Source organism: Macadamia integrifolia, chromosome 10 (assembly GCF_013358625.1).
Source record: "Macadamia integrifolia cultivar HAES 741 chromosome 10, SCU_Mint_v3, whole genome shotgun sequence".
NCBI lineage: Eukaryota > Viridiplantae > Streptophyta > Magnoliopsida > Proteales > Proteaceae > Macadamia > Macadamia integrifolia.
The window spans coordinates 10,005,072-10,033,007 of record NC_056566.1 but is presented as its reverse complement, the minus strand read 5'-3'; the positions used below and the strand labels follow the sequence as shown (position 1 = coordinate 10,033,007).

The 27,936-nt window shown below is 40.7% G+C and overlaps 1 protein-coding gene across 1 annotated transcript; it reads left to right on the top strand.

The window, feature by feature from the left end:
- The first annotated feature begins 38 nt into the window (after positions 1 to 38).
- LOC122092184 (beta-galactosidase 9-like) lies at positions 39 to 27,418 on the top strand. The gene is made up of 12 exons (XM_042662527.1): positions 39 to 44; positions 130 to 217; positions 384 to 508; positions 972 to 1,175; positions 4,041 to 4,273; positions 16,606 to 16,721; positions 19,460 to 19,557; positions 20,331 to 20,441; positions 21,792 to 21,902; positions 22,000 to 22,208; positions 26,015 to 26,363; positions 27,014 to 27,418. Exons 1-12 carry the CDS (start codon positions 39 to 41, stop codon positions 27,149 to 27,151), a joined length of 1,788 nt encoding a protein of 595 aa, XP_042518461.1. The 3' UTR covers positions 27,152 to 27,418.
- The last annotated feature ends 518 nt before the right edge of the window (positions 27,419 to 27,936 follow it).

Genomic DNA, 27,936 nt, shown 5'->3' with positions numbered 1-27,936 from the left:
GATATAACTAGAATTTTTTCTTCTGGGCCTCTAGGGTCATGTTTGTGATTTTGAATATGTGCTTCCTTTGATGTGTGGTTTACCTTTCATATATGAATTTATGCTTATTGTTCCTGATAAACATTGCAGTATTTTGGGGGAACAAACTTCGGACGGACATCAGGGGGCCCGTTTTATATAACTAGTTATGACTACGATGCTCCCATTGATGAATATGGTAGGTGATTCATTTATGTTTGACGGAAAGTTTCATTTCTCATTTGTTTCATCACATGCATTACCTCTATACTCTCCTTCCCCCCGTGCTTGGATCAATCTCTTTATTCTGTCCCTTTGGAAATATTCATTTGGTATCTAATTCAGTAATGGATTCTTCTACTTAGGACTGCTAAGACAACCTAAGTGGGGGCATTTGAAGGATCTCCATGCAGCAATAAAGCTTTGTGAGCCTGCTTTAGTTGCTGTTGATGATTCACCACAGTATATACGATTGGGACCAAATCAGGAGGTTTTGTGTTAATCTAATGATTAAAATGAGATTCCTATTCATGTATATGTTGTCTAAAATATCATCATAATAAGTTATATGCTTATGGAAAAAAGAGAATAATTTAGGCCCCAATTAAATAAATCGTATTCAAAAGTTGCTTAGTTTTTTTTTTTTTTCCTGTCCAAAAAATAGAGGCTTTTATAAGCATTTTTCTCTCCTATTTTGCTAGAACAATGTCATTATAGAAATGGAGATGAACTGGTCATAAGTTGTTGAAGAACTTAAAGTTTTAGTTCAACTCATTTCTACATACTTCAGTGTTGGAGTTTAAATTTTCATTGCAACAGAGTTTTGCTCGAGTGTTGTAAACACCTTCTCCAGTTTCTTTGCCAGCAATTCATTGTCGAGGATTTATTTTTTGTTGTTAGTTTATTTATTTTTGTATTTTGTCTGTTGCATTGTTGTCATTGGCCATTTTCAGGCGTATATATATAGTCAACGTGTTCATTTTGAAGACCTTAACATAAGTCGGCCAGGAAATGGAATTGTCTGCTCAGCATTTCTTGCGAATATTGATGTACATAGCACAGCTACTGTGACATTCCTTGGTTGCAAATATACTTTGCCACCTTGGTCGGTGAGTATATTGCCGGACTGTAGGAACACGGCTTTTAACACCGCCAAGGTCAGCCACAGCCATTTCCTCTACATTTCTAAATTTCTTTCAATGCCTTAGAAATTTCCATTTCCATTGAAGTAATGAAGGTTAATGCTATTTTCCTTCTACATTTACTTTGTAATTATGATATAGTGGGCTTGTTGTGAAAAGATTTTAACCAAAATTTGAATTTCTGGACATGAAAGAGAACTTGGAGTTTTCACAGGCTACTAAAATGGCTTATTCAGATTACATCAAATCTGTATTCTTCATACATCGGATAGGGCTCAACCTTTTGTGCTGTATCGATTGCTTATTTGATATTTTGTAACTAATGCATTACTTATCAAAAAAAAAAAAAAAATGAAGAATTTACACTTTCCTTTTTCCCCCAACCCCTCTATCAATTGAAAAGATTTTTGTCTTTTATCCACAAGGTCCACAAAACCCAACAAATACCATAGGATCAAATGCTATACCAGAGAAACGTTAGGGGGAAGCTGGATACCAGTCCAGTTAGTAAACAAATGCTTCCAATGCCAGGGTGAGGAGACCTGACTTAAACCAAACAGACCAAGGAAAGATTCTGCAATGCAACAGAAAACTGACATTCTATGAACATACAATAGCAGCTTCATCTCCACAAGACTTAGATTGCATATACTAGCAGATACTCAGAACATACAACAGAAATAATTGTCCTCCATACAATTAGGAGATTCATCCTCTTCAGGGACAAAATCGAAGCAAAAACAGAAACTGTGAGAGGGACAGCACTCTTCCATATGATGGATCCATCATCAATCTCTCATTCCTCTCTGCACAGGAAGTCATGATAAGCATTCGTTGAAAATTGGCCTTAACAGTATTCATCCATCTCATTCTATCACTAATTCACCACACAACATATCAATATAGAGCCTTGCAACCTTCTTCTGAACACTAACTCCTAAATAAGTGAGCCATTAACAATTTCATATACCTGATTCTGCATAAATCCTTTATCAGACACCAAGCTATATAGAAAAGGGTATAGGCCACATAATATTCCATCGTCCAACAATTTGTCCTCCCAGAACTGAACTCTAGATCTGTCACCAACTTGAAAAGCACATCTAGACAGAAACTTACCATAGCATGTAATAATATTATCCAACACTGCAACCTTGATGGAATGCCATTCACTTCCATCCACCATTTTCCACCTCATTCTCGTATATGATATTTTCTTTCCAAGGAGATGGGCACTCTTGAAGGTAGAACTTCTTCCACAGAGCCAGTCTTTCCTCCATCCTCTCTAGTAGTGGGTTCCACACTGAAGGGCACCTCAAATTCATGCCTATTGGTTCCCCAACTAAACGAAGGAGTCTGACCCACTCTGCCAAGATTCCAGGCTCTAAAGATAAATGAAAGAGAGATCCCTCAGGGTAAAAACAATTTCAGATGCAAGATAGGGAAGGAGAACAAATGCTTTCTTTTTGGCATTTTGAATCTGTGAATTATTAATGAACCCACCTCATTTGTCATATCCCGCCTGATAGTTCTATCAAGCATAAGTTCCGGCAACAACTTCCAGTTGTTACTGGTCAATTGTCAATGTGACCAAGAAATGGCATGTGGTACTGGTCATGGTACTGGTACAGTGGTACCTTCACTTGAACGGAGGTTCATCTGGTTTATTTGGTACACTAAACGTATCGGTAATGGTATGGCTTGATTCACACTGAGTGCTTAGCAGCAGCAGCCTCAGAGCCAGCCAAAACCACAGAAACCGGTCAAACCACCATCACCACCACCGGCTAGCAGCAGAAGAAGCAGCCACTGCCATTGGCCAGCAGCAGCCACCACACTGCCAGGAAATAGCAGCAACAGAAGAAGGAAGAGGAGAAAGGGGCAGGGGAGTACAGGTGGTGGGTCGTGTACCTGTTTCTGCTGTTGTCTGCCTTCGTTGTTTGTCTTCACAGTCTTTACTGCTTGCTCTCTCTTTCTCTAGTTCCTCACTCCCTCTTCCTTACACAACATAAATATGTTTGACATGTTGTACCCAGGGTCCATAACAGTGAATGTTGACCTAAAATATGTGTCTGAAATTTTAAACCCTAATTTATTGGACCAAAAAAAAAAACCCCAGGTTTACACCAACAGTATAGACCCTCTTTTCCAAGCCATTCTTCTAGAATACCTGTTTAGAAACAAGAATTAACAATAAAATATGATATCTCCATTTATAAAAATCCTAAATGTCATTCTGAAGAGTGGATTAATGACAAAATATTATATTTCAATATATAAAAATATTCATGACAGCAGAGTATGGGGTACACTACAAATCTATGGTATGAAACCAAATGACCATTTTGGATGTGTTGTTAAACTTGCTAAAGATTCCATTATTTTAGAGATGCTTAAGTTTTAAATATGGCCGTCTGACCACCGAATTGCTCTATTAAAACCATTAGCCAAAACGTGTAGGGTTTTGGCCATTTTGCGAAAATATTTTGGCTGAAACCAAAATTTCAAACCTTGGTTTTACTGAGTAGCTTCGTTAGAGGAGATTTGGTTGCATCTATATACTAGAACTTTCTTAAACACTAAATTCATTTTCTCATTGTGATAGTAAATAATGGAATCTCTCCGTATCCATTAGAAAAATGTTATGAGCTTAATAAACTGATATAAGCTGTTAGCTCTGTCATCATGTTTCTCAATTCTCAGAATTTTTTTTTTTTTCCTTAAGATTTTTTACTTCATTTGTTTGCATTACTATCAGTAATTAGTGCCGTTTCTATAGCATACTATTTTTTCTTCTTGGATAAAATGTTGGAACAAATCTGACCTCTCAATATCTGAATAATTTTTGTCAACTCATTCTTCCTTCACATTTTATACCAGGTTGGGTCACAAATTTCCATTACGACACTAGAGTTTGGTTCTCCTCTGTCCTCAAATAAAAAGGGACCTGGGGAATTATCGCCTCATTATGAAATTCCCTTTGCTACCTCAAAAACCTGGATGACTCTTAAAGATCCAATTGGCGTGTGGGGGGATAATTTCACTGTTCAGGGCTTATGGGAGCATTTAAATGTGACAAAGGACACATCTGATTACTTGTGGTATACAACCAGGTATATCATTTTCTGAAAATTTATGGTCATAGTTGCATCAACCTTGTTAATATTCAATGTGTTTCATCGTGTAAATGTTCTGCGTGTTTTTCCAAATATTCAAAACATGATGAATCCTTTGGGAATATAATGAGGCATGCCTTTTTATCTCAGGAAATTCTGTAACAAGGATAATATTTTTTTTTACTAGTAAAAGCAAGACTGGAAATGTATTTACTCATTATATTATGAACCATGATTTAAGAATTTACACGTGGAAGCATTTATTGGTTGCGAAAGGGACTTATTTAACAGCGAGAGGACTTTTTCAGTCGTCTCAAGTTTTTGATGTGCTTCACCGGAGAAGGGAAAAAAAGAGTTTTTGATGTGGTATTTTTTTCTTTCTTTTTGGATGAATAAATAAATTCATTACCAAGTGGGAGAAGAATATACAAGGGAAAAAGAAGGGGGGGGGGAGGGCAAAGTCAGGAGCCCACCTGTGGAGGAAAACAAAGAAAACACAAAAGAGGCGATCCCATCAACAAGAAAATAAAAAGGGGGGGGGTGAGGGAGATAATGGATAGGGCAGACCCTAAGAAATAATAGTGAGCCTGTTCTTTGGGGTATCATGAACCATACGATGACGGAGAAACTAAGTTTGGAGCTCGCATCAAAGTAGATGGCATTCAAAATCTTATTGAAAGAATGAGAATTGGAAGTCCATCTATAAATATCGTGCTCCATCCAGAGGTGGTTGATAGCTGTACAAAAGGTTAGTTTCCTAGCAGTATCACAAATAGAGGATCCACCATAAGTTATACCAACCCAGATCCATTCTCTTCTCAAGGGTATAATTCTTCTACGGGACGGCCAACAGCTACTAAGGACCCTCTTCCAGACAAAGGAGGAGAAAGGGCAGGAGAAAAAGAGGTGATTAGTATCTTTGGTACCATTGCAGCAAAGACAACAAGAGGGGGGGACTGGAATGGGTTGATAGATGAGGAAAGATTGCGTAGGGAGGTAGTTGGATAAAGCTCGCCAAGTAATGAAGCTATGGCGGGGCATGAGCTTTAAACCAGATGATATTGTACCAAGAGACAACAGCAGGGTTTAAAGTATCGGTCCGTATCATATCGGCAAGGGCCGATATGGATACGTATCGGCCCTTACCGATATGATACAGACCAATACGATACGTTGAATTTTTAAAACCCTTTTGTATTGATATGTATCTTACGATACGCGCGGATACACCACCGATACACACCGATTCGTACCGATACTCTATGAAAATTTCAAAATCGAAGTGAAATGTATGTTTCGGTACGTATCGGTATATATCGGTGTGTATACATACCAATACGGTCATAAAATGGCCAAGATGGGTAATTTTTCAGAAAAACAAAATTTTTTGAGGTGTTTTTGTTCCAAAGTTACTGCCAACCATTTTTCTCTCTAACTAAAGTGGAAATCAAGGTTGGGAACAAGTATTTTACATTTCTGGGATAACTACAAACCTTGGATTCTTAGTGCGATACTCTCAATTTACTGTTTATTCATAATACATGTTATATATAGCTTTTTTTAGCTATTTTTTTATGCAAAAGTGTATAAAAAAGTGTTTCCTATCTATTTATGTGCGTATCTTAGCGTATCTCCGATACATATCTTAATTTTAGCTGACCGATATGGCAATCGATACCGATACTTTAATCCTTGGACAAGAAGGCCTTTTGAGCGAATGTAATCCCAAGTTGCGGTAGAGCTGAACAAACCCGTGGGGGAAGAGAGACAAAGGATCTTGTCTTCTCTTCTCCGATGCTTAGGGGGAATTGGGGGTGGAAGGGAGGACCTGAGATCAGCGAGGGAGGAGGGAGGGGGGAGGGGAGGAGACCAATCTCTGAGAGATGATATAGGCAACAGAGGCAGATCTAGACAGTCTGGAGGAGTAAATGGCCCGAGGAGTGATCAAGGAAAGTAGGATTCCCAATGGATGCCAAGGATCCAACTAGAGAGAGGTTGAAGAGCTATTACCAATAATAGAGGAAATGGTACCAAGAGCAGTGGATCTGGTGCTAAGAATGTTGCGCCAGATCCAATATGCATCTGAGGAGGGGGAGGCAATCCAGAGGGAATCATTCTTGAGAGGGGAAGAGTAGAACCAAGAGACCTAGATACTTCTATGCTTGGTGACAGTCTTCCAAATGAGCTTAAGAGTGCTAGCAGTGTTACATCTTTGATTATTCTCAATCCAGACCACCTTCTGATTTTGGAAAACAAACTCTAACCCAGCTCATAGGGTGGAGGAATTTGGAGGAGTTGATTCCTTTCCAAAGGAAGGAACAGAGAAGGTGTCACACCCCACTCCCGGCAGACCCAACTTACCATTAGGAATACCGGCGGTGTGAGTAAGACACGTACCTGTCTTACCAACCTACCAGCATCTCTGATAGCAGTACCTTAACATTTTCACAATCTCACATCATAAACCAACATAAGCAGCGGAATCAGAGTATAGTAGTGGCATTATGAGTAAAATGGGAAAACATCTAATGGTAATAAAATATCAATAACCAGGTTATTCAATTACATTCATCCATGTCATATACTATAATCTCAAGAAAATATACAATCCACAACATAGTTTTTAAGGCGCTGATGCGGTCTAGAGATGGTAAGGCAGTGCTCCTCCTTATGTGAAGTGGCGCCTTATGGGTTTTTTTTTTTTTTAACACATTTTAAAATTACTTGATGAAGATTCCAAATATAGATTTTTTATTGGTAGGTGTATAGTTTTGTTAACACTTGAGATGTATGGGATCAACTTTACTCCACCAAAAATAACCAAAACAAACAAAATAAAAACCCGATTCACAAATAGGGTTTGGATTTTGTCAAGGGTTTTAAGAAAGGGCTTTGAGAAGGATCAAGGAAGAACCACTGATCCAGGCAACCATTTTGCTCGGGCAGCTGTGAGCTTCAGTCTTCTTTGACAGGAGTAGAAATATAGTGGATGACCTTAGGGCTTAGGCACTCATTTTGGCATCATAGAGGTAAGTATAATAAATACTTGTATTTCTTATGTCTTCTTTTCTTTATATTTATAATTTTGTTTCATAATTATGTATTTATATTATATGTTAATATGATTGATGATTGATGATTGATGATTGATGATTGATGATTGATGATTTGTGATTAATGATTGATGAAGATGAACTTATTTTATTTACTTTATTGATTTGTTTTCTTGATGAATATCTTACATTGGTATGAATATAAACATTCAATATTTATTTAACATATGAGTAATAGGATTCAACTAGGATTTGAGCCAAATATATTGGTTCTATAAAAAAATTACACAGGAACGCTTTAGTCGATAAGGCGACGCTTGATACCCTCCTTATCACTAAGGCGCTCCGAAAGACCCTTAAACGCCTCCGTCGCCTTACTGCCTTAAAAACTATGATCCATAGCTATATCCAAAAGTATCAAAATATGATGTACAATCTTATGGTGCGGCGCAAGCACAGTGGTCGTAAGCATAGTCCTGATCGTGCTCCTTTGCTTCTGGCATCCACCAGTCGCTTACACTATACTCTGACTCAGAAGATACTGGGTCACCCGCCATCTGCACCACAGTACTTGCATCATCATCTAAAAAGGGGCGTATCCGTGGGGTGAGCTTTCCAACTCGCTCAGTGAGGGGTGGGGTCAAGCACATCCAAGCACGTCAATAGTAGTAGAAATTTATGATGCATGATTACGAAAATTAAACACATAGTCCATGATGCTCGTGATGCAGTTCATTTGTTTATTATCCACCTAACAATATAAACTAAGTCTGGTAAATGCTACTACAACACATTAGGTTGTATCCCTTGTCTCGGAAACGACATCAACTATGTAGCGATACAAACCCTAGCCGTGATTAGAAGCCTGCTAGTCCCCGTATGTGTCCATGGGTCACCCAGCAAACCCCTGATAACCCCCTCCTGGCAGTCACGGCACCGGTAACACATCGACACGCTGGACAGGTTCCCACCTCTGGCAACAATCACATCGTACAGCGAGAGGCACTTCGGGAAGGCTCATCAAACATACCACAATGGGTTATCCAACACTTAAACCCCTATTGGCAAGGGTGCATAGTATAGGGAGTGATACCTAACCATATATATACTACATGCCTTCATAATGATACAATTAGTACGGATTACACGATACCAGAGAGACCTCGGCCACAAAATGTAACCCATCTCCAAATTCAGTCCCGAGTACACTATACCAGAGAGACCTTGGCCATAAAGTGAAACCCGAGATCGTTTACCTAATCTAGTATTCAATAATAGTTGAGTATGGACTAAACAACACCGGTAAGACCTCGGCCACGAAGCTTATCCATTTTCAAATGCAATCCCGGGGTACACGATACTAGCGAGACCTTGGCCACAAAGTGTAGCCCGCGACTACAACTAACTCTAATACACATAATCAATGCATGAATGCAACATACATACGGAAATCATGGCACCGGCACCACCTCGGCCACGCCGGATTCCGTCTTACACACACACATCCAAACACACGGCGATCATGGTACCGGTACCACCTCGGCCACATCGGATCCTGTTATACATTTCCATACAATTCTTATCATGATCGGAAAATGACAATTACAATTAAGCATATAATTCTAAGCATGTGAGCAATTTAATAAATGATAAAAATTCTAAAAATAAATACTGTCCATCCCTCACCTGTTTTACGATCGGTCGTGTTCGGGTTCAAGTACGACCACCGATCGATCAATTCAATTCCGGCTTCAGGGCACGTGCACGTCACTGTCCTAGACACAAGGGGATCTTACATCAGTACGCGTCGAAAACATCGGGAGGGACCCACACAGGTCACCCCCCCAAAATGTACAGACACTGTCCCTAAGTGACAGTACTGTCACAGGAAACAGGGCATTTCTATTGGAAATATTAGACCTGTTTTCAGTGGAGGTGACAGAGAGCACATAAGGCTCCAAGTCCACTAGAAATATGCCACTGGAAACAGACCCAGTGGATTCGGTGGACTATTTTCGATGGAGATACAGGGCAGTCCAACAATTTAGGGTTTTTTGGTTCGGGCCCGATTGTCGGTATTTGTTTCATGGAGTTTGTAGGGGATGTCCCTAGCATCATTCTAAGCCAAGAAAATTCAATTTCCACTGAGCCGTTTGGGAGATACGTCGATCGAACGATTGAAACCCTAGTTAATCTTTTGGCATTACATGTTGTCGGAGTTCACCGGGCTTGGTTCGAGCTCGGAAACAACACCTGGGAGGGTAGAACACCCATCCTACAACCCTAACATGGTGTGTACACCAGGATCCCATCCATACCTAGCTTTGTCTAGGTCGAAATGAAGAGAGAGTGGCATAGGAGGTTGTATTTACCTCTGGCAACGATTCCGGCTACAAAGCGGCAACCGGCACCAAGGTAGGCCTTCAATCCCCTTCTCCTTCCTCTTCTTCTTCCTTCCTCTCCTCTTTCTCTCCTCTCCTACTCATTTCCCAACTTATAACTTATGTCGGCCTTATGGTCTGTTTGGTTTGGGCCTCTTTTGAGCCAATAGGGTTAAAATGAGATTTGGGGCATGAGGACCCACACATTTAGGTCCATAAGGTGTTCACATCAAGAGGAAGGTGTGGAGGATGATTTGGGATCATCCGGAACCATTTACGATGCGAGTGGCTGTACCCACCGACATCAGAACCTCGACAGCAGCCTGTGGACCCATCGGAAACAGGCACCAGATTCATGCCTAGGCTGCTTCCGGTGGCTTGTTTCCGGTGGTCAAGATAGCCTGCTGTCCCAAGGTTGGTCTCACACGGGTGGTTACCCTCGGACATGCCCAAGGCTTTTCGACAATTATAATGCGTGCCGGAAATCAAGTGTGGGGAGTCAGGTCAATTACCGTCTGGGATAGGAAGGTATGGATTCTCTCCAGTTAGACAAGCACGCGATGCATGAACATGTGGGGTCATCCCTACCCCTTCGGCAATGCGTAGCCACAAGCCAAAACCCGGTTGTACTTTCGATCTCCGATCTAAGGCCTGTCACAATAGTTCAAATTTGACCGGATTAGGGCACGGGTGTAATAGAAGGGTATCAATAGATTTGGTGGTAGTGATAGGAAGGACAAAAACACTAGACCAGTAAGGTACATATATTGAAGAACATATCTGATAAGGATAAGGCAACTAGCATAGGAGTGAAGCTTTTCTTTCCAAAGTTAGAGCCTCTTCTGTATAAGGTCAAGCATAAGAGTGCAGTTGTGGGCTGAGGGCCTGGAGGAGATGAGAGGCAATCTAAGATATTTGATAAGAAGGGAGCCTAGGGAGGAGCCAATGAGCTCCAGGAGCCTAGCTTGGCAAGAGTCGGAAACATAAGTCACTATGCCAAGGCAAACCATGGCGTTGGAGGGCTGCCTAAGCACTTAGGCGACAAGGTGGGTGCCTTAAGGAGAACAAGGCCACCAAGTATTATTTTTTTATTCACTCTTTTCTAACATTATTTAGTACGCTACATATACCTTGTATCATAAAAAATTAACATTAAGTCACATCAAGTCGTCAAAATTCAACACTAAGCCACATCAAATCATTAACGATCAACATTAAGTCACATTAAGTCATAAAAAATCAACATTTGGAGAATGCTCTTATTCTATAGTAAGTTTTACTGATCAAATGATTTTATTTTTATATTAGACTTTTTGTATTAGGTATAACACAAAACCAACTTTCAAACAATTCTAAGATTACTTAAATCTAAGTTGTAATGACAAAGTTATATTCCGGTCAAACTTATTTTAAAGTATACGAATCCTGTTAAAATTTCCTAAATGATAATAATTTTAAGGACATCAAAGAAAAAGATTATTTTACCCAACTTTTGGTTTTTTAACAGTGTTTTACCGTGATAAGATTTATAAAATTTTCAGAATTAAGAAAAACCCCAGCATTTAAAAGTTGAAAATTGCCCCTACAATAAAAAATCCAGCTTTTGTTCTTGGACTGGGGGGTTGGCTTTTTATCCTTTTGGAATTTGATTTTTAAACTAATTTATTTGATTCATATAGGGGGTATTAGTTTATTTATGAATGTTATCGAAACATTTACTTAAATGATATTTGACATAAATAAGTCTAGAAATATAAGGCGACATGCAGTGCAATAAGGTGATGGTCACCTAGGACCCAGGTAAACTGCCTAGGCGCCAACGTGACACCTTAAAATCTATGATAGGAAACTCCCGAGAGAAAGAGGCTAGATTTGAGGAGGCTTATGCGAAGACCAGAGAGGGTTTCGAGGGAGGACATGATGGAGGAGATGGAAGAGTGGTCAGCCTTAGAGAAGATCATGAGGTCATCTGTGATGGCTAGATGAGTGAGCATGAGGGATTTACGTTTGGGATCGGAGAGATGAGGTGTTGGTCCATGGAGTACTGAATTGAACGAGAGAGAACCTCAAGAGTTAGAGAGAAGAGGAAGGGAGAAAGGGGGCGGTTTTCCTTGATACCCGCAGAGGAAGAGAATTAACCCATAGAGCTGTTGTTGACGAGGACGGAGAAGTTAGGGGAGGAGATGCAGGAGTGGATCCAATAGACAAAGGAAGGGGGGAAGGACATTTGAAGCAGCACTTTAGAGATGAAGTCCCAGCGAATGGAATCAAAAGCTTTAGGGATGTCGATTTTGAGGAGAGCGATGGAGGAGTGGGACTTGCACTCAAACACTTTGACAATCTCATGACAAATAATATTATCATCTCTACTTCTACCAATAATTAAAGCCGATTGATTTGCACTGTCTAAGGAATCAATGAAAAGCTGGATCCTATCAGCCAAAATTTTGGCTATGCATTTATACAAGATATTGTAGAGGGAAATGGGTTTAAAGTTTGGCATGGAATCACCACCTTCTTTCTTGAGGATGAGGCAAAGGAAGGTGTGATTAACTCCTTTAATTTGGTTGGAGTTAAGGAAGAAACTTCTGATGGAATAGATGAGATCAGATCTAATGATATGCCAATCAGAAGAGAAGAAGCCCTTAACTACAACAAGGATCTCGTCATCAGACCAAATGGCTTGGAGAGAAGGCAGGATATGAGAAGGAATGAATTTGTTGAGATGATTGAAGGGGATGGGGGATTGGAGGAAGGAGAAGGGGGATGGAAGAGGTCAGAGAAGTAGGTGACAACTTCAAATTTGATGTCCTCAAGATTGAGGAGAATGGGGCCATCTCTAGAAATGAGCTTAGGGATGAAATTGGCAATAGTTCTAGCTTTGAGAGATCTATGGAAGAAAGCAGTGTTAGAGTTGGCATTAGTTCTAGTTGGAGAGATCTATGGAAGAAAGCAGTGTTAAAGTCACCCAGCTCAAGCCATTTGATTCTAGATTTTTTCCAAAGGAAGCTTTCTTCCTAAGCTAAAAGAGAGGACAGGTCAAAGGAGGCCGATTTCTCTTCTTCCGCGAGGGATTGATTGTGGAGATCGAGCTATGCCCAACAGGAAGAGACTCTGGATGAGATGTTGCTAAATGAGATAGAGTTCTATCTCTTAAGAGCAACTTTAACATTCCTGAGCTTCCTGGCAAAGGTAATGAGGGGAGAGGAGAAGGCTTAAATAGTGATGGCCCAAAAAACTTGGGTAATTGGGAGAAGTCTTGGTGAAGGGTCAAGCATGACAAAATGTCAAAGAATTTAAAAGGCTTGGGCCCAAAGGAGATATGAGGATGAATATGGAGGGAGATAGGAGAAAGGCCATACATACTGGGGAGATCAAAACAGACATGGGAGGAGGGAAAAGCCGCAAGCCAGGCTTCATTGACGAGAGCTTTGTCCAATTTTCAAGCAATTCTGGCAGGACCGCACCTATGATTATGTCAAGTGAATTTGGAGCCAGACCGACATAAATCATTTATACCTGTATCATCGATATAGTCATTGAAGCATCAACAGAGGAGAGGTCAACAAACTCTCCTCTGATCTTCTCATGAGAAGCTCTAATGACATTGAAATCTTCCGCAAGGCCCCAACGAAGGGAGCCAATGGAGGGAGCAAAGGAGCAGAGGTCAAACCAAAGGGAAATCCTGTCATGGGCACGATTTAGAGCATAGATGGACCAAAAGAACCAAGGAGGAGGGCCGGAAGGGGGGAGATGGAGAGGTGGATGGCCTGGGAAGAGGAGGAGATGGTTGAGACATTAAGGAAGAGATTAGAGAGGAAGGATTAGGCAAGGGCAATGGAAGCAACAATACGGGAGGTATTGAGCTCAAGGGCACGAGTTTCAAGAAGACAACAAGGACAACATTGGAGGATTTAATGTGGGAGTGAATGATGACATGCTTGGATGAGAAATTTAATCCTCAAACATTCCAGATGGTTTAAGGGGTCATTTGGAAGGGGAGGGGAGGGGCAACAATTGCTCGAGGGAGCTGGAAGGGGCTTTGGAGATGCTTGAGACGAGTTTGGATTTCTGCCTGCGATGATATTCCTTGAGGGGGGAGGATTGAGAAGCACTGCACACCTTGGATTTGCTCTCTGACCTAGATCGAGATGACTTGGGCTTCGAATTTTGAATGGCACCAGCAGCAGAAACAGAGTTAGAGTCATGGTCATGATCTGACAGAAGAGCTGACCCAGTCTTATGGTGATTGAAATGCATCTGGGCAGGATGGAGAGTCGGAGTAGCACCTTCCAAGGTGTCTGGGACAGGCAGAAGGGCTGAGTTAGCCATAGAATGCAGAGGAAGGCATGTGTTGACCGAAGAGTCGGGGGGACCATCCAAAGTGTCGAGGCCAGACCGAAGTCCTGAGACGATCAGGGTGGCATAGGCTGAGATGGCTTGGTTAGGTTGGAGGCCTGATGTAATCACAGGGTGCACAGGAAGGGCCTGCGCTGACTGGAGAGTCAGGGGAGCACCTTCCGAGGTGTCAGGGCTTGGTGGGAGGCCAGAAGATAGGGGCTGGAGGAGACTGCGAGGCGGGATAAGGCGGAGCGATATGGGCAGACAGAAGGTCTGTAATGGCGCGAAGAGAATGCAGCAACAGGGGGCCTTCAACTTAGCAGGTCAAAGGTGAGGCAGGAGAGGTATGGGCAAATGAATAGTCTGCGGTGGCGGCGCTAGTTGTATGACAGTAGGAGGACATCGAAGCATGATTCAAAAAGGATGCAGGGGTGAGAGAGGGGATGGTGGCAGGAGGAAGTATGGAGGGGGGAGGGATCAGAGGACAAGGAAGGGGGAGGGTTGGCAAGTATGTAAGGAGGGAGCACCGGGTTAGGAAGATCTGATAGATGGTCAGGGATGAAGGATATCGTGCTAGGAAGAATACTCGAGGGATGGGAAGGATTGCAAGTGGATGGGTTTAGAGGATAGTGGGTCGGGTTAGTGGTAGAAGGAGAGGGTATAAAAATCGGGTTAGAAGGAGTGTTTAGTATAGGGGCAAGGGAGGCCAGCTAGAGGTAGAAGGGATGTTTGGGTATAGGGACAAGGGTGACCGACCAGGGTAAGGGTTGGAGTTAAGGCTGGCTAGGTTTAGAAGTAGGGGTGGGCCAGATGGAGATGGTTTGGGTTAGACCAGAGGAGGGGAGCCAGGGTTGACCGGTGTGGAGAGAGGGTCTTCTCGAAAGAGAAGTGGGGCCCCCAGGGGGGAGAAACATATGGGATAAAGTGAACGGAGAAAAGGATGAGGTTTCAGGGGCTGTTTCATGACCAGAAGGAAGGCTAGGGTTCTTGGGAATGCTTGAGGAGGAATCTTGGCGGTGCGACAAGGGGGGTGCTTTCAGTGATATCTGCAGCAAGATATGAGGCAGCCCAAGGCAACTGCAAGGACAAGGAGCTTGGCAATAGGTTCTCCCCTTCTCCATCAGAGTCAGATTGCAACCAGAGAAGGGATAATCTGTCATTCTGTTGTGACCGGCAGACAATGCTTGGTGATCCATTGGGTCGACAAAGCAGTCATGGCAGAGAGGGAGGCATCTTCTTGAGGATTTGGGGCAGCATGCGACTGTGATTCCAGTGTCAGCTATGTTTCCTTCTACCACGAGGGAATGGAGAAAGGGTTCTCCTCTGGACATCGATTTCAGAGGGAGCTTTCAGGGAGTTATCTTCAGGAGGGGCCAGAAAGGCAGCATAGTTCTTTGTATGATGGCCAAACAACTTGCAGATCTTCACCATCCACTATGGTTAACAGAAGAAGGGAGGATGTGTTCAACAGAGGCTTCGATGCATATTCTAGCAAAGGCAAGCCTATCCATAAGGTTTGTTGATCCGAGAAGAGAGCTTTTCCAATAACAGAACCCACTAACCCTTTAGGACACCAAAAGTGAAGGGGAAGCTTGAGGAGAGCAACCCAGATGAGGATGGTTTTGAGGTCGACTTTAGCAACGGCAGTATATTGGTCCCAATGGTGCAGAAATTTTGGATTTTTCCCTACCTGCCGTGGGCCTCCTTCCAGAGCAGTGATTTTATCTGCTTCTTTGGAAAAGTTGAAGATGAAGAGACAATTTTCAAGGCAAAAGGTGGATAGTGAGCCAAGTAGTCTTCATTGCTTGGAGAGGGAAGACTTGACTATATGTAATGGAGGCCTACTGGTCTAGAACCAAGGAAATGTCTGATAATACAATTCCGCCATTTGAAAAGTTCAGGCTCAAGCAAACTTGAAGGATAAAGGCCAACCTTCTTATCATGGAAGGTGGAGGGAGGAACAAAGAAAAGAGGTGGCTGGATTTGGAGGGGACAGGGGTGGATCTGACAACAGTATTCCATGGTTTAGGAGAGGGAGGAGGGGAGGAAGGAGGAGAGGGAGCAGCAGGGCAGGTGTTGGGAGAGACTCAGGCGGTGGGAACCGCCGGAGGGGAGACAGACATGGGTGGGGAATTTAGGACGTGGTATTATTGACCTTCTTATCCTTATGAACTTTGATCCTATGTGCCACTTGGACCTTCTGTAGGAGGGTGGACTTATTTTTCTTTCAAACCATCAATGATGATTATATTATGGTTTCTGTAGAAGATTAGTTCCTGCACTTTGGAAACTGTTTTCTCTGAGTTTTGTTGGCAGTAAATTTTACTATTCTGCGGAGTGTTCATTCTTTTTTAACCAGAGCATCTGAATCATTATTTCAACTATTAGTTTTTCTAGGAACATCAATGATTAATCTGTTGCTTTTGCCCCATAGCATTTTTCAGGAAGGTTAGTTTCAGTATATTGTGTTACCTTTGTACCTGTTAAATTTCTTGGTTTGACAAGGCTCATTTTCATCATCTAATAATTTCGGTACAAAATCAATGCAACACAGGATACATATTTCTGATGACGACATTTCATATTGGGAGGAAAATGAAGTTAGTCCCAGACTTATTATTGATGAAATGCGTGATGTAGTTCGCATTTTCTTAAATGGCCAGCTTGCAGGTATTGACTTTTCCCTTCAAAATTGATTTTAAATGATACACAACCTGTTGGAAAATAATGTCATAATTAGGATATGCATGTGCCAACTGTATAGATTTTTGGAATACCATTGGTTAAAAAATGCATTAAGAGACTACCACTTACATTAAGGTTTGGTGGATATGAAAGGTGAAAATTCTGGGGAGACCTAGATGGCTTAGATGGAGATGAATTCACATGCAGGAAATCACAACGGAAAAAGTGAGAGGTAGTTCACAGATGAAAGGCTTTCAGCAGTTCAAACTGATTTAATGAGAGGGACATAAGTGCTGATTTAAGCCAAAACCTCAATAGATTACTGGTATTATCAGAAATCTCATTTCTCAGGGAGGTTCCTGCATTTTCTCAGTTTCCTAAGTCAGATGGATATGGTTCTTAAGAACTTTGGGATAACAAGTTCAATAATCTAGATAGGACTAAATTATATCTTGGTTACCTAAAATTTAGAGAATTTACATTTGGGATACCTCATGTTTGAAATATTATGTTTGGGGTACTTTTTCATATCTCCAACTTTACCCAGACCACCGCCAAAAACATTGACGGATCTGTCCATTTCTCGGTTTCTCTTCCTCACAACCACCACCACCACATCCTCATCCTCCTCCTCCTCCAATGCTGCTACCACCAGCAACATGCACAGGCTCACCTCGGGGTCCTCCCGGAACCACATCCCTCTCTCCCCCTTCTATTTCTCTCACCCCTCCACTGTGATCTCCCATAGTACCCTCTCTGCATCTCTTCCCCTCTCCGCCGTTGACGGCTTGTTAACTTTGTATATATCTCTCTCTCTCTGGGATTTTTGTGGGTTTACCTGTTGAATCCTAAAGTTGGATTTGCAAAGATGAACACCCCTGATGCTCAATGCTGGATTTAGAGAGATGGCTGGTGTCCAGCTTTGGTTCATCACTCAAATACACGGATAGCCAGAGGAGACTTGTGTAAATAACTGCAGCAAGGGCAAGGGGGGCTGCGCCAGGGCTTTGAAGCGGGAGAAGGCTTTAGGGAGGGGGTTTGAGGGTCGAGGTCACTGTGGGAGGGGGGTGTCAGAGAGTGGAGGTTGCTGCTGGGGGGAGGGGTTTGAGGGCGAGGTCGCAGCAGGAGGAAGCTGAGGGTAGAGGTCGAGGGCACCAGAGGTACAGAGCTGTGGTGGTGCACAGGTCACAGGTGCAGTGGTGGGAGAAGTAGATGCAGAGCAGAGGAATGCATCAGGGATAGGGTGTTGGTGTTGATGGCAAAGGGCAGGGTGGGCTACAGGAAAGGGGAATTGCAGCTGAGTGTGTGGTTGAAGGAGAAGGAGATGCAGGGCCATGCAGTATGGTGGGGCTTCTGGAAATGGGGGCTGCGATAGAGTGGGTGATTGAAGGAGAAGGGGTGCAGGGTTGCGCAGCAGAAGATGGTAATGCCTTCGGTTGCCATCACCGATTTTGACAACTGAGATCACCTGGGAATCCATCCTAAAGAGGGCTCTCAGTTCTTTGTTGACCATTTCGTACTAGCACCAGATGCATCTTTAGAGCTTTCAATTGCAGCAGCATACCATGAGAAAATAATGGCAAAGACAATGGAAAATGAAAATGGTGAACTCAGATTTTCTCCTCCTCGCCATCTCATGCAGATTAATTGCAGACTGAGGGAGTTGAGATTAGTCATGGAGTTTGAATTCAGTTGTGTTAAGTGAAGGTGCAGTATACAAGAGAAGGTGGAACAGAATTAGAGAAGTACGTGTCCCTGAGGATGGATGCATTGAAGTGTATTTGCTTATGGAATTTTACTCTACACTGACTGTTAAAGTGGTGGGAGATTCTCTTCCATGGTGGGTGCATGGTGTACGGTTTTCTTCAAATTATCCATTTTTTGAAACTGGAATTCGTGAGAGATTACAGAGGAGGGTACAGCGGTGCGCAGCGGGCTCGAGCGATGGAAAGGGGGGCTGCGACAGAGTAATTGGTTGAAGGAAGACTGATAGAGTGGGTGAGTGTGCCTGCGGGAAGGGGGTCTGTGACAGAGAGTGGTTGAAGGAGTGCTGTGGGAAGAGGGGCTGTGACAGAGTGGTGGATGAATGAGGAGGTGCAGGGTTGCGTAGCGGGGGGGTGTTTGCGACAAAGTGGGTGGTTGAAGGAGCCAGGGGATGCAGGTTGCATAGCAGCGGGAGCGGTAGAGCTGTGGAGGGTGTCAAGAGAGCTGCAAGGGAGGTTCAGGGGGCTGCCAGGGTGCCGGAGAGGAGAATCTAAGGATGGAGAGAAGGTTCTACCATCATGGGTTAAGTTGGAATTGTGAAAAGAGAGGTGCCCCCACCCACCCCCACCCCCCCAAAAAAAAAAAAAAAAAAAAAAAGACAATGTTTAGGGAACATGAGGTAGCTCATACATAGCATTTCAAATGTGAGGTACCTCAGACGTAGTTTCTCTAAACGTTAGGTACCTCAAATGTAATTTTCCGATCTAGATATGACCAACTTGTGCTCCCCTACTGAAGTATGGTAATACACAAAGTTTTCTATACTCAAGCATGAATTTCTCTCTTATATTTCCTCTTTGCTTTTGGTTTCTTATGTCTATGCATTCATGCTTGCCTCATGTATGTACTTAATTGCAATAATCAATTCATTTACATATGCATTTTTAGTTTTTCATGCATACATAGTTCAGTGTGTCCTTTTACCATCTAATATGTGTTATGGAACTTTGGGTGTGCAGGCAGTGCTGTTGGTCATTGGGTCCGAGTTGTTCAACCTGTTCATTTATTGATAGGAGAGAATGAGTTAGCATTATTATCTGAAACAGTGGGTTTGCAGGTAATATATATGGAAAAAAATTCTCTTGCCAGTATTTGGTAAAGTTAATGTTTTCATTTGCTTCCTGTTGTAACCCCATGCTAGAATCAAGTCCTTGTGATGACTATATTAGATTCATGCTTTTTATTCAGAAACTATAAAACCCTCTTTCTATAGACACCAAAAGAATAATGCTGACAAGTAATAAACAAACATGTACATGGGAAAGGATTCCCTTTATACACAAATGTGGTTAACATAAGATTCGTGAATTAAGAGTACTAGGATGATCCTCCTGCACATTCATGTTTCAATGCTTTGAGAGGAAGGTGAGACATGGATTCCCTATTTACATGGAAACAACATCTCAATGTACATGGAAACATTTCCTATATACTAAGTGTGGTCTACAAGAGGTTTGTGAGTCCAGATTACTGGGATTGTTCTTCTCTCGCATTCATATGTCGTTGCTTGTAGATGAAGGTAAGACATGGATTTGTTTATGGTGATTTTTTTTTTCCTAGTTTTCAACTTGCCTTTCATATTCCTTGAGTTAGTAGTATATCAATTGCTGATTTACTATGACGCGAGCTGTTATATTTAATGACGTGTAAGTTCCTGCTGGTGTTCTTGAACTTTAAATAGATCAATCATATCCACAGTTTTTTTCTGGACTTTGTTCTTTCCACCCTTGACATTTGCTTCGTGCCCGGTCTGACATTACTGTATTTTTTTATTTATTTAAGAATAGTTAATTCAACTCTTTCCATTATGTCAATCTGTTTATTATGCAGAACGATGGTGCCTTCTTTGAGAAAGATGGGGCAGGATTTAGAGGCCAAATTAGACTTTCTGGTTTGAAAAATGGGGACATTGACCTCTCCAAGTCATTTTGGACCTATCAGGTGAATTTTGTTCTATTTATTTTCGTGACATCATGTGAGCTAGTGTGAATCACAAGCTTGATTTTGTATTGTTTCTCGAGATTATTTGTTAACTTATGCCTGTTGTCTATATCAGTTTCCATGTATTTAGGAAATCATGCAATGTTTTCATATACATTTTTAACTATTGGTTTGAGTTTAATGTGAAACTAGATTGTTAAATATCCTATAAACTGATACTTTTACTCCAAAACTTATAGTTGCCCTATTAAAACAATTCAGTCCCTAAGATTCATGGGAGTGGAAAAAACTTTTATATACCCATCTATCAAGTTGAGGCATTTGGATATACTATATACAAGATTTGGTGCATGAATATCCAAATGATTTAGCTCTCTTCATTAAGAATCTCTTCTATAGTAGTAAATTGATTGTCCGTGTTGGTGATGCAAGGACAGAATCCACTCAGCCTCTGGAATTGGGAAAATTCCAAGTATGGGAGGGAAAAGCTCACCTGATCATGAACTGACCCATACCCGCACCTGTTGTTGGGTTGAAGCTATCCATACCTATTCAGCAATGTTGACTGGTTGGGAGGTTCAACCAACCAACTTAATGGGTGGGTCAAGGATGAGTAGCAGGATAGTAGCAGGATCTATTAAGTTCCCTAATGGATTTAACATATTCAATAAGACAAGCACATTGTCTGCTCCATCAACTTCATGAGCACTCTTTATATATCTATTAAAATTTACCATTAGAATATTATAGAAAATACTACAAGTCAAGTAGGTCTGGTTGTGTTGGATGGGGTGAACTGGTCTAGCATAGGTTAATTGGGTTGGGGTGGAGCAAAGTATGGATTCAGAGGTGTCATTGGTAGTAGGTCAACACTTAGTACTGAGGGAAATAACCTAGAATTTGTAAAAACAGATAAATTTTTACATGAATCGTTCAGATTGATTGGATTTCTGTTTTTGGTTTTATGTGCTCTAACCATTAGCCATGTATTAAGTGGGTCTGGTATGGATTTGTGCTTTTTAACTGGGTCAGAGATCACCCTGTCCACCCAATTGCTACACCTAATCCCAAGATTACATATAGTTTATATGCTGGATGAATATTGATTTCCTACATTTATTCTTCTTCATAAAATTTTTTATTTTAAATTTAATAATTTATTAAAGTTTCAAATTTCCTTCTCCTATGTTCCAGAATCTCAAAATCTCTTTTGGTATTTTTCTCTTAGTTTCTACTTTTTTTCCTTTACATATCTCCACCTTAAATTTAGGCATTTTGTAACTTACCTGTGCTTCTGGACTGCAGTGAGAACTGATTCATTGACTTAACTCTTTCCTTTTTTAATTATAGGTGGGGCTGAAGGGTGAATTTATGAGAATATATGATCTAGATGAAACTGAACAGGCAGATTGGATAGATTTGGCAACAGATGCAACTCCATCCGCCTTATCATGGTACAAGGTAACAGCATCGGATATTTTGTGGATGGTTATTTTTGGATGCCTTAATTTCTTCCCTCTGCTCTGTCTCTATTGTCTGATAATATGTTTGCAAACAGACATATTTTGATGCTCCTGAGGGAGTAGATCCTGTTTCACTCAATTTGGAAAGCATGGGAAAGGGACAGGCTTGGGTTAACGGCCACAACATAGGAAGATATTGGTCTCTGGTCGCCCCAAAAGATGGCTGTCCGAATACTTGTGATTATTGTGGCACCTTTTATGCAATGAAATGTGCCACTAACTGTGGGAGACCTACTCAAAGCCGGTATGTTTTTACTCCCTTAAGAATTTTTATGTGTTTAATATATTTGGTTGCATTTATTAACACCTTATGCAAACCTCGGATAAGGAGTAGGAATGTTAAGAATTTCTAAGCAAAGAGAGAATTTCCCCATATGTATATATTTTCTCAAAGTGATAGATTGATTGAGGCCAATTGAATCAGCAGGATCTCATATGGTAATCACCAACAAAATCCTTTTCCCTGGTTTTGTTGGGTAAATGACCAGTCAGCAACTCTCCTTGCAATTTTTTTATTTATCATTTATCAAATAAATTTAAATACTATTACAACAACAACAACAACTCAGCCTTAACCCAACTAAATGGGTCGGCTACATGGAACCAATCCAAGACAGTAAGAGCAAAAGAACATAACACAACAAATTAGTAAAATCTCACCAAAATGGGGTTGGCTACATGGTTTCTTACCCTGCAATCAGATCTATTCAAAGTCATACTTGGGACAAGACCTAAACTATGCATGCCATTCCTCACTACTTCTCCTTATGGTCATTTTAGGCCCTGCCCCTAGCTCTTTTAGATCCTTCAATCTGAATCAAGTCACTTCTCCTTACCGGTGCATCCTCAAGCCTCCATTGAACATAGCCATACCACCTCAAACGGCTTTCTCGGACTTATCATGAATCAGGGCAATTTTATCCTTCCTAATTTTGCCACTTAGCATGATCATCTCTGCTACACCTATATGACACTTAACTGTCCAGCATTCTGCCCCGTACATCATAGCCAGTCTAACGACTGCCCTATAGTTTCCTTTAAGCTTTAAAGGAATACGTTGGTCACACAACACTCTGGACACACCTCTCCACTTCATCCATCACACCTAATCCTCTGTGGAACAACTTCCTCTATATCACTTTATTTATTTATTACCGACCCTAGATAACTAAAATGATCACTTTGCGGTACCTCTCTCTCCTCAATCTTCACCATATCATTATTATTCATCGTAGTGTGACTAAAGTTACACATCATATACTAAACTATTGAGAGTATAAAAATATTCTGCCGGAAATAGATTCCCATCATGTTCGGGAAACCTTTGAGGCAACATTGTTCGTACCCACTATTTCAGCCAATTAAATCGGTTCTCTTCTATTCTTTGTAGTACACTTACCCTTATAGAGATCTTACAAGTCACATTACACTTTGTTTCGGACAAGTATATGAAAACAGACAGTGCAGAATTTGTTCTCATCTTGCACTAAAGCAAAGTTACTGATTTATTTGTGGTACCACAGTTGCACATGGTCCTAATCTGATGTTTCCTTTCTATCTTTTCTCTCTTTTAGATTTTCCCCCGTTGACCTGAACATATATAAATCTGCAAGTGCTACCCTCACTTGAACCACCACTTGCTTTTTAATATAATCTTTACCCCTGTAAAAAGAAGCACATCTCTCCCTTTCTCATCCAATTTTTATATGCCACGAATGCTCTTACAAGCGTATTCATTTGCATTTCAGATTAGTTATTTTGGTATTACCCTTAAAGTTTACTTCTCCCTTTGTGTCAAGACTTGTACATCACAATCCTTAGTGTCAAGCAAAGAGGCGAATGTTGGACATGTTTGTCCATCAACCCCCTAATTAAGAGTATTAATTTGCATTATCATTTTATATGTGATGTGTTAAGCTAAGGTTATAAAGTATCCACAACTAGGGATAGTGTTGGGCATACTATACGTAGGTTTGTCACGTTTTATATTTCTCTAAATATGAAACATGAACATTTATATTATATATTTGTATGTGTTGGACATGATCATTACGAGAGTCTTGTATGGATCATCATCAGTTGTTCATGCGAAAAGGCTTTCTGATAGTTATTTTTGTCCCCATACCTTAGAGGTCCCTACTGCTATAGATATACTTTCTGCGTATTGGTATGCTAATGGTTGATGCCTATACTAGCTAGCTATATACCGGTAGGCTAGATTCATGATGTGCATCCTGAAATAATGATAATAAATATGGAATCATGGTTTAAAGTATCGATACGTATCAGTCCTTACCGATACGATACATGGAATATTTAAAATTCTTTTGTATTGATATGTATCCTACAATATGCATTGATACACCACCGATACACACCGATACGATACGATGCACACCGTTACGTACCGATACGCTATGAAAAATTAAAAATCAAGGTGAAATGTACATTTCGGTATACATCGGTACATATGCATACTGTTGCGGTGTGCTACGGTCATATAATGGCCAAGATGGGTCACTTTTTAGAAAAACACGATTTTTTGAGGGGTTTTTGTTCCAAAGTTACTGTCAACCATTTTTCTCTAACTAAAGTGGAAATCAAGCTTGGGAACAAGGATTTTACATTTATGGGACAATTACAAACTTTGCATTCTTAATGCGATACTCTCAATTTAGTATTTATGTATAATACATGTTATGTATAGCTTTTTTTAACTATTTTTTAATGCAAAAGTATATAAAAAAGTGCTTCCTTTCCATTTATGTGTGTATCTTGCGTATCTTGAATACGATACCCTCTGATACTTATCTTAATTTTGACCAAGTGATATGGCAACCGATACCGATACTTTAATTCTTGTATGGAATCCACAAAATACTGGGAGAATTTATAGATAATGATTGGACAAATTTCTGAGCTTGGTGGCAGGTTTAAAAATTGTTTGCAACTTATTTAAAAATAATTATTATATTTTGATGATGTTTTACAAATGTTTCATGTCCAATCAATGGTCGAGATTCTCTGTATTGGCTGCTTCGACAGATTAGGGGACGGTTGAATTTCTATACCCGAAAATCCATTATGTGATATAATTAAAGTGGAGGGACTTAAACGTCATGTTTTCAATCACTTAGAGGTTTACATGTTATTTCCAACTGTTATTGCTACTTCTTGTATGTTAGTGTTACTAATTATTGTCTAGTGTAGATGACTTACTCACCATGTGCAATCTCAGTGATAGCATCCTATAAGGTCACATCACTTGAATGACAAACTCAATATGAGACTTTTAGATGGTATTTTATAAATACGTAGTTAGGGAGGAGAGACACACTTCATTATTAGACACCGATTTTATGGTTTTAGAATTCCTCAAAATTGTGGCTCTCTCTCTCTCTCTCTCTCTCTCTCTCTCAAGTTTCAAAGCTAGGGTTTGTGAAACACTAATTCATGAAGAACATCTCTGCTGTGTTGATCTTTGTTGCCCGTGCAAAGTACCCAATTCAAGTGTTGCAATCCTTTGGAAAACCTGCACATGTAGGTTTTGAGGTAACCCTAAACAGTAAACCCTATTATCTGTATTTGATTAAACATGTATACAAAAAAATTTCCGGCATGCTCTACCACCAACAGCGGACATCTATATGCTGGTAATAGCATACAAAGGGTGTACTCTGAGACTTTATTTATTTATTTATTTTTTCTTTTGGGGGGGGTGGGGGAATAAAAGCTCAAAAATCATGTGGAAATACGTCTAGGATCATTAATTGAAATTGGTATATGCCTGTACAATGAGGAGATTAGTGTAAAGCCATTTGTTATTAGCTTGAGCAGAAAGTTCCTTTTATATTAATTACAAAAAAATTGCATAACAGTTTGTAGTTTCTTTTTCTGTAGAATTTTTTTTTTTGGTTATATCACTACGGAAGGTGACCGGACCACTTTTTATATAGATTTTGGTCACTGATTACATTTGCCGGACTAGATGTATGACTTAGATGTCTGAATTTCAGCAATTCTTACATCAATTTTTTTAGTTTCTTCCAGGTACCATATCCCGCGATCGTGGCTGCAGGCATCCAAAAATCTTCATGTCCTCTTCGAGGAAACAGGAGGAAATCCATTCAAGATATCAATGAAGTCACATTTTACAGGAATTATCTGTGCTCAAGTGGCAGAGTCCCACTATCCACCTCTTAGCAGCTGGTCACATCCAGATGTTATCCAGGGAAAAATCTCAATCGAGGATGTGCCACCAGAAATACACTTGCAGTGTGATAATGGACATGCCATCTCCAGCATAACATTTGCGAGTTATGGTACTCCTGGGGGCAACTGTCAAAAGTTCTTCGTTGGCAACTGTCATGCACATAGTTCATTTTCTATTGTCTTTGATGTAAGTATGATGGTTTTTATAGCATACATAGATGCGGAGTGTTGGTGGCAGTGGGCTGGTCAGGTATGGTTGTACACCAAGGAGTGCTAACTGCTGAACTTGGACCTAACCTGGATCTGCATTTGATTAGGATTAGCCAACCCATAGAACCTTGGAAGAACAAGGCTAGGTTTGGGTTACTTATGTACACAGTTGTCAACGCCTAGGCATCAAGGCGCCTTGGTTTCTTAGGGGGCGCCTCGGACACGGCACCTTGGTCACCTTGCTTTTGGACCTTCTCCAATGCCTTGGGTCGCCTAGATACTGTGACAACTATGCTTATGTAAACAATGGGTTGCATTAGTCTGTGAAAGACTCATAGGTCAGGTCAGGAAATGTGCAAACCTAACCCAACTTGGGATTAATCAACCCAGCAATTATATGAGAAACTTGGTAGCTTATTGGCCAAGAGTTGGTGGAGCTTTCTTCCCTATGCAAAGGGTTTATGCCCAAACTAGAGTTGTAGCATTACATATCTAGAACTAACTTGGTTGCTCCCATCAATCAAGCAGTTTTTACGACTGGGGTCATAGTATTGATCACTGGTGCCTCTAGTATGTTTATTTGATCTGATAACTCCTTCCATTGATAAATTAAAATTCTTCTTGCAGGCATGCCAAGGAAGAAATAGCTGTTCTGTCAATGTTTCAAATGCAATTTTTGGAGATCCATGCCAGGGCATCATTAAGACTTTAGCTGTGGAAGCAAGATGTGTACCGTCTCCTAATATTAGTGATGCATGGTTATGACATATCAAGTAGCTGAATCAGGTGATGTAGTGCCAAATAGAGCTGGTTGAGCCTCGGAATACACTGATTTGCTACAAGGCACTAGATGTATCTGGGGTTGTATATATTCTTTCCAACTACAATCTCCTTTTGCTTTCTGAGATGTTGAAAAAGCTGTAACTCAATACTATCTCAATTTATACGTTTCTTAGGTTGTTACATACTCTAGTTTTTGCTTAATTATTGTATAATGTGACTAGAATGTGAGAATGCAACATATATTTTCAATGGGCTGTATTTAACAATTGGGTGCAGGCAGCAGGATTAACCCATTCACCACTGCAGTCCTGATGACAAGAACAGTAAGGATCAAATCTAACATTTAAGTGAGAAAGTTTCGAGAAAATCTAAATGCTTGCATAGGATGTGGAAGTTTGAATAAACTCAACACCTCCATGGTTACAGGCTTGGAGAACAAAGTAACTCCAATCGAGCTGTGGATGTCACATTTATTTTTTCTTTCATAGTCGAATTTTATACTTTAATGAAGATGAGCTATTAGAATCTGTAATGTCAGAGCATGAGAGGTTGCATAGTTTGTTCTTGTTTCGTTTATAAGCAAGTGAAGGTGGTGTTGCTAAACAAGGAGGATATATCCATTTTGTTTTGTAGAAAACTACAAATGGTAAATGTAAGGCCGATGGATATCCTGGTTACCTTCTTGAAGTCCTGTCATGAGAAAATAAAAAGGAATGGAATTGACAGTATTGGAAATCAAATTTTCTGTATAACTGGCACTTGTAATC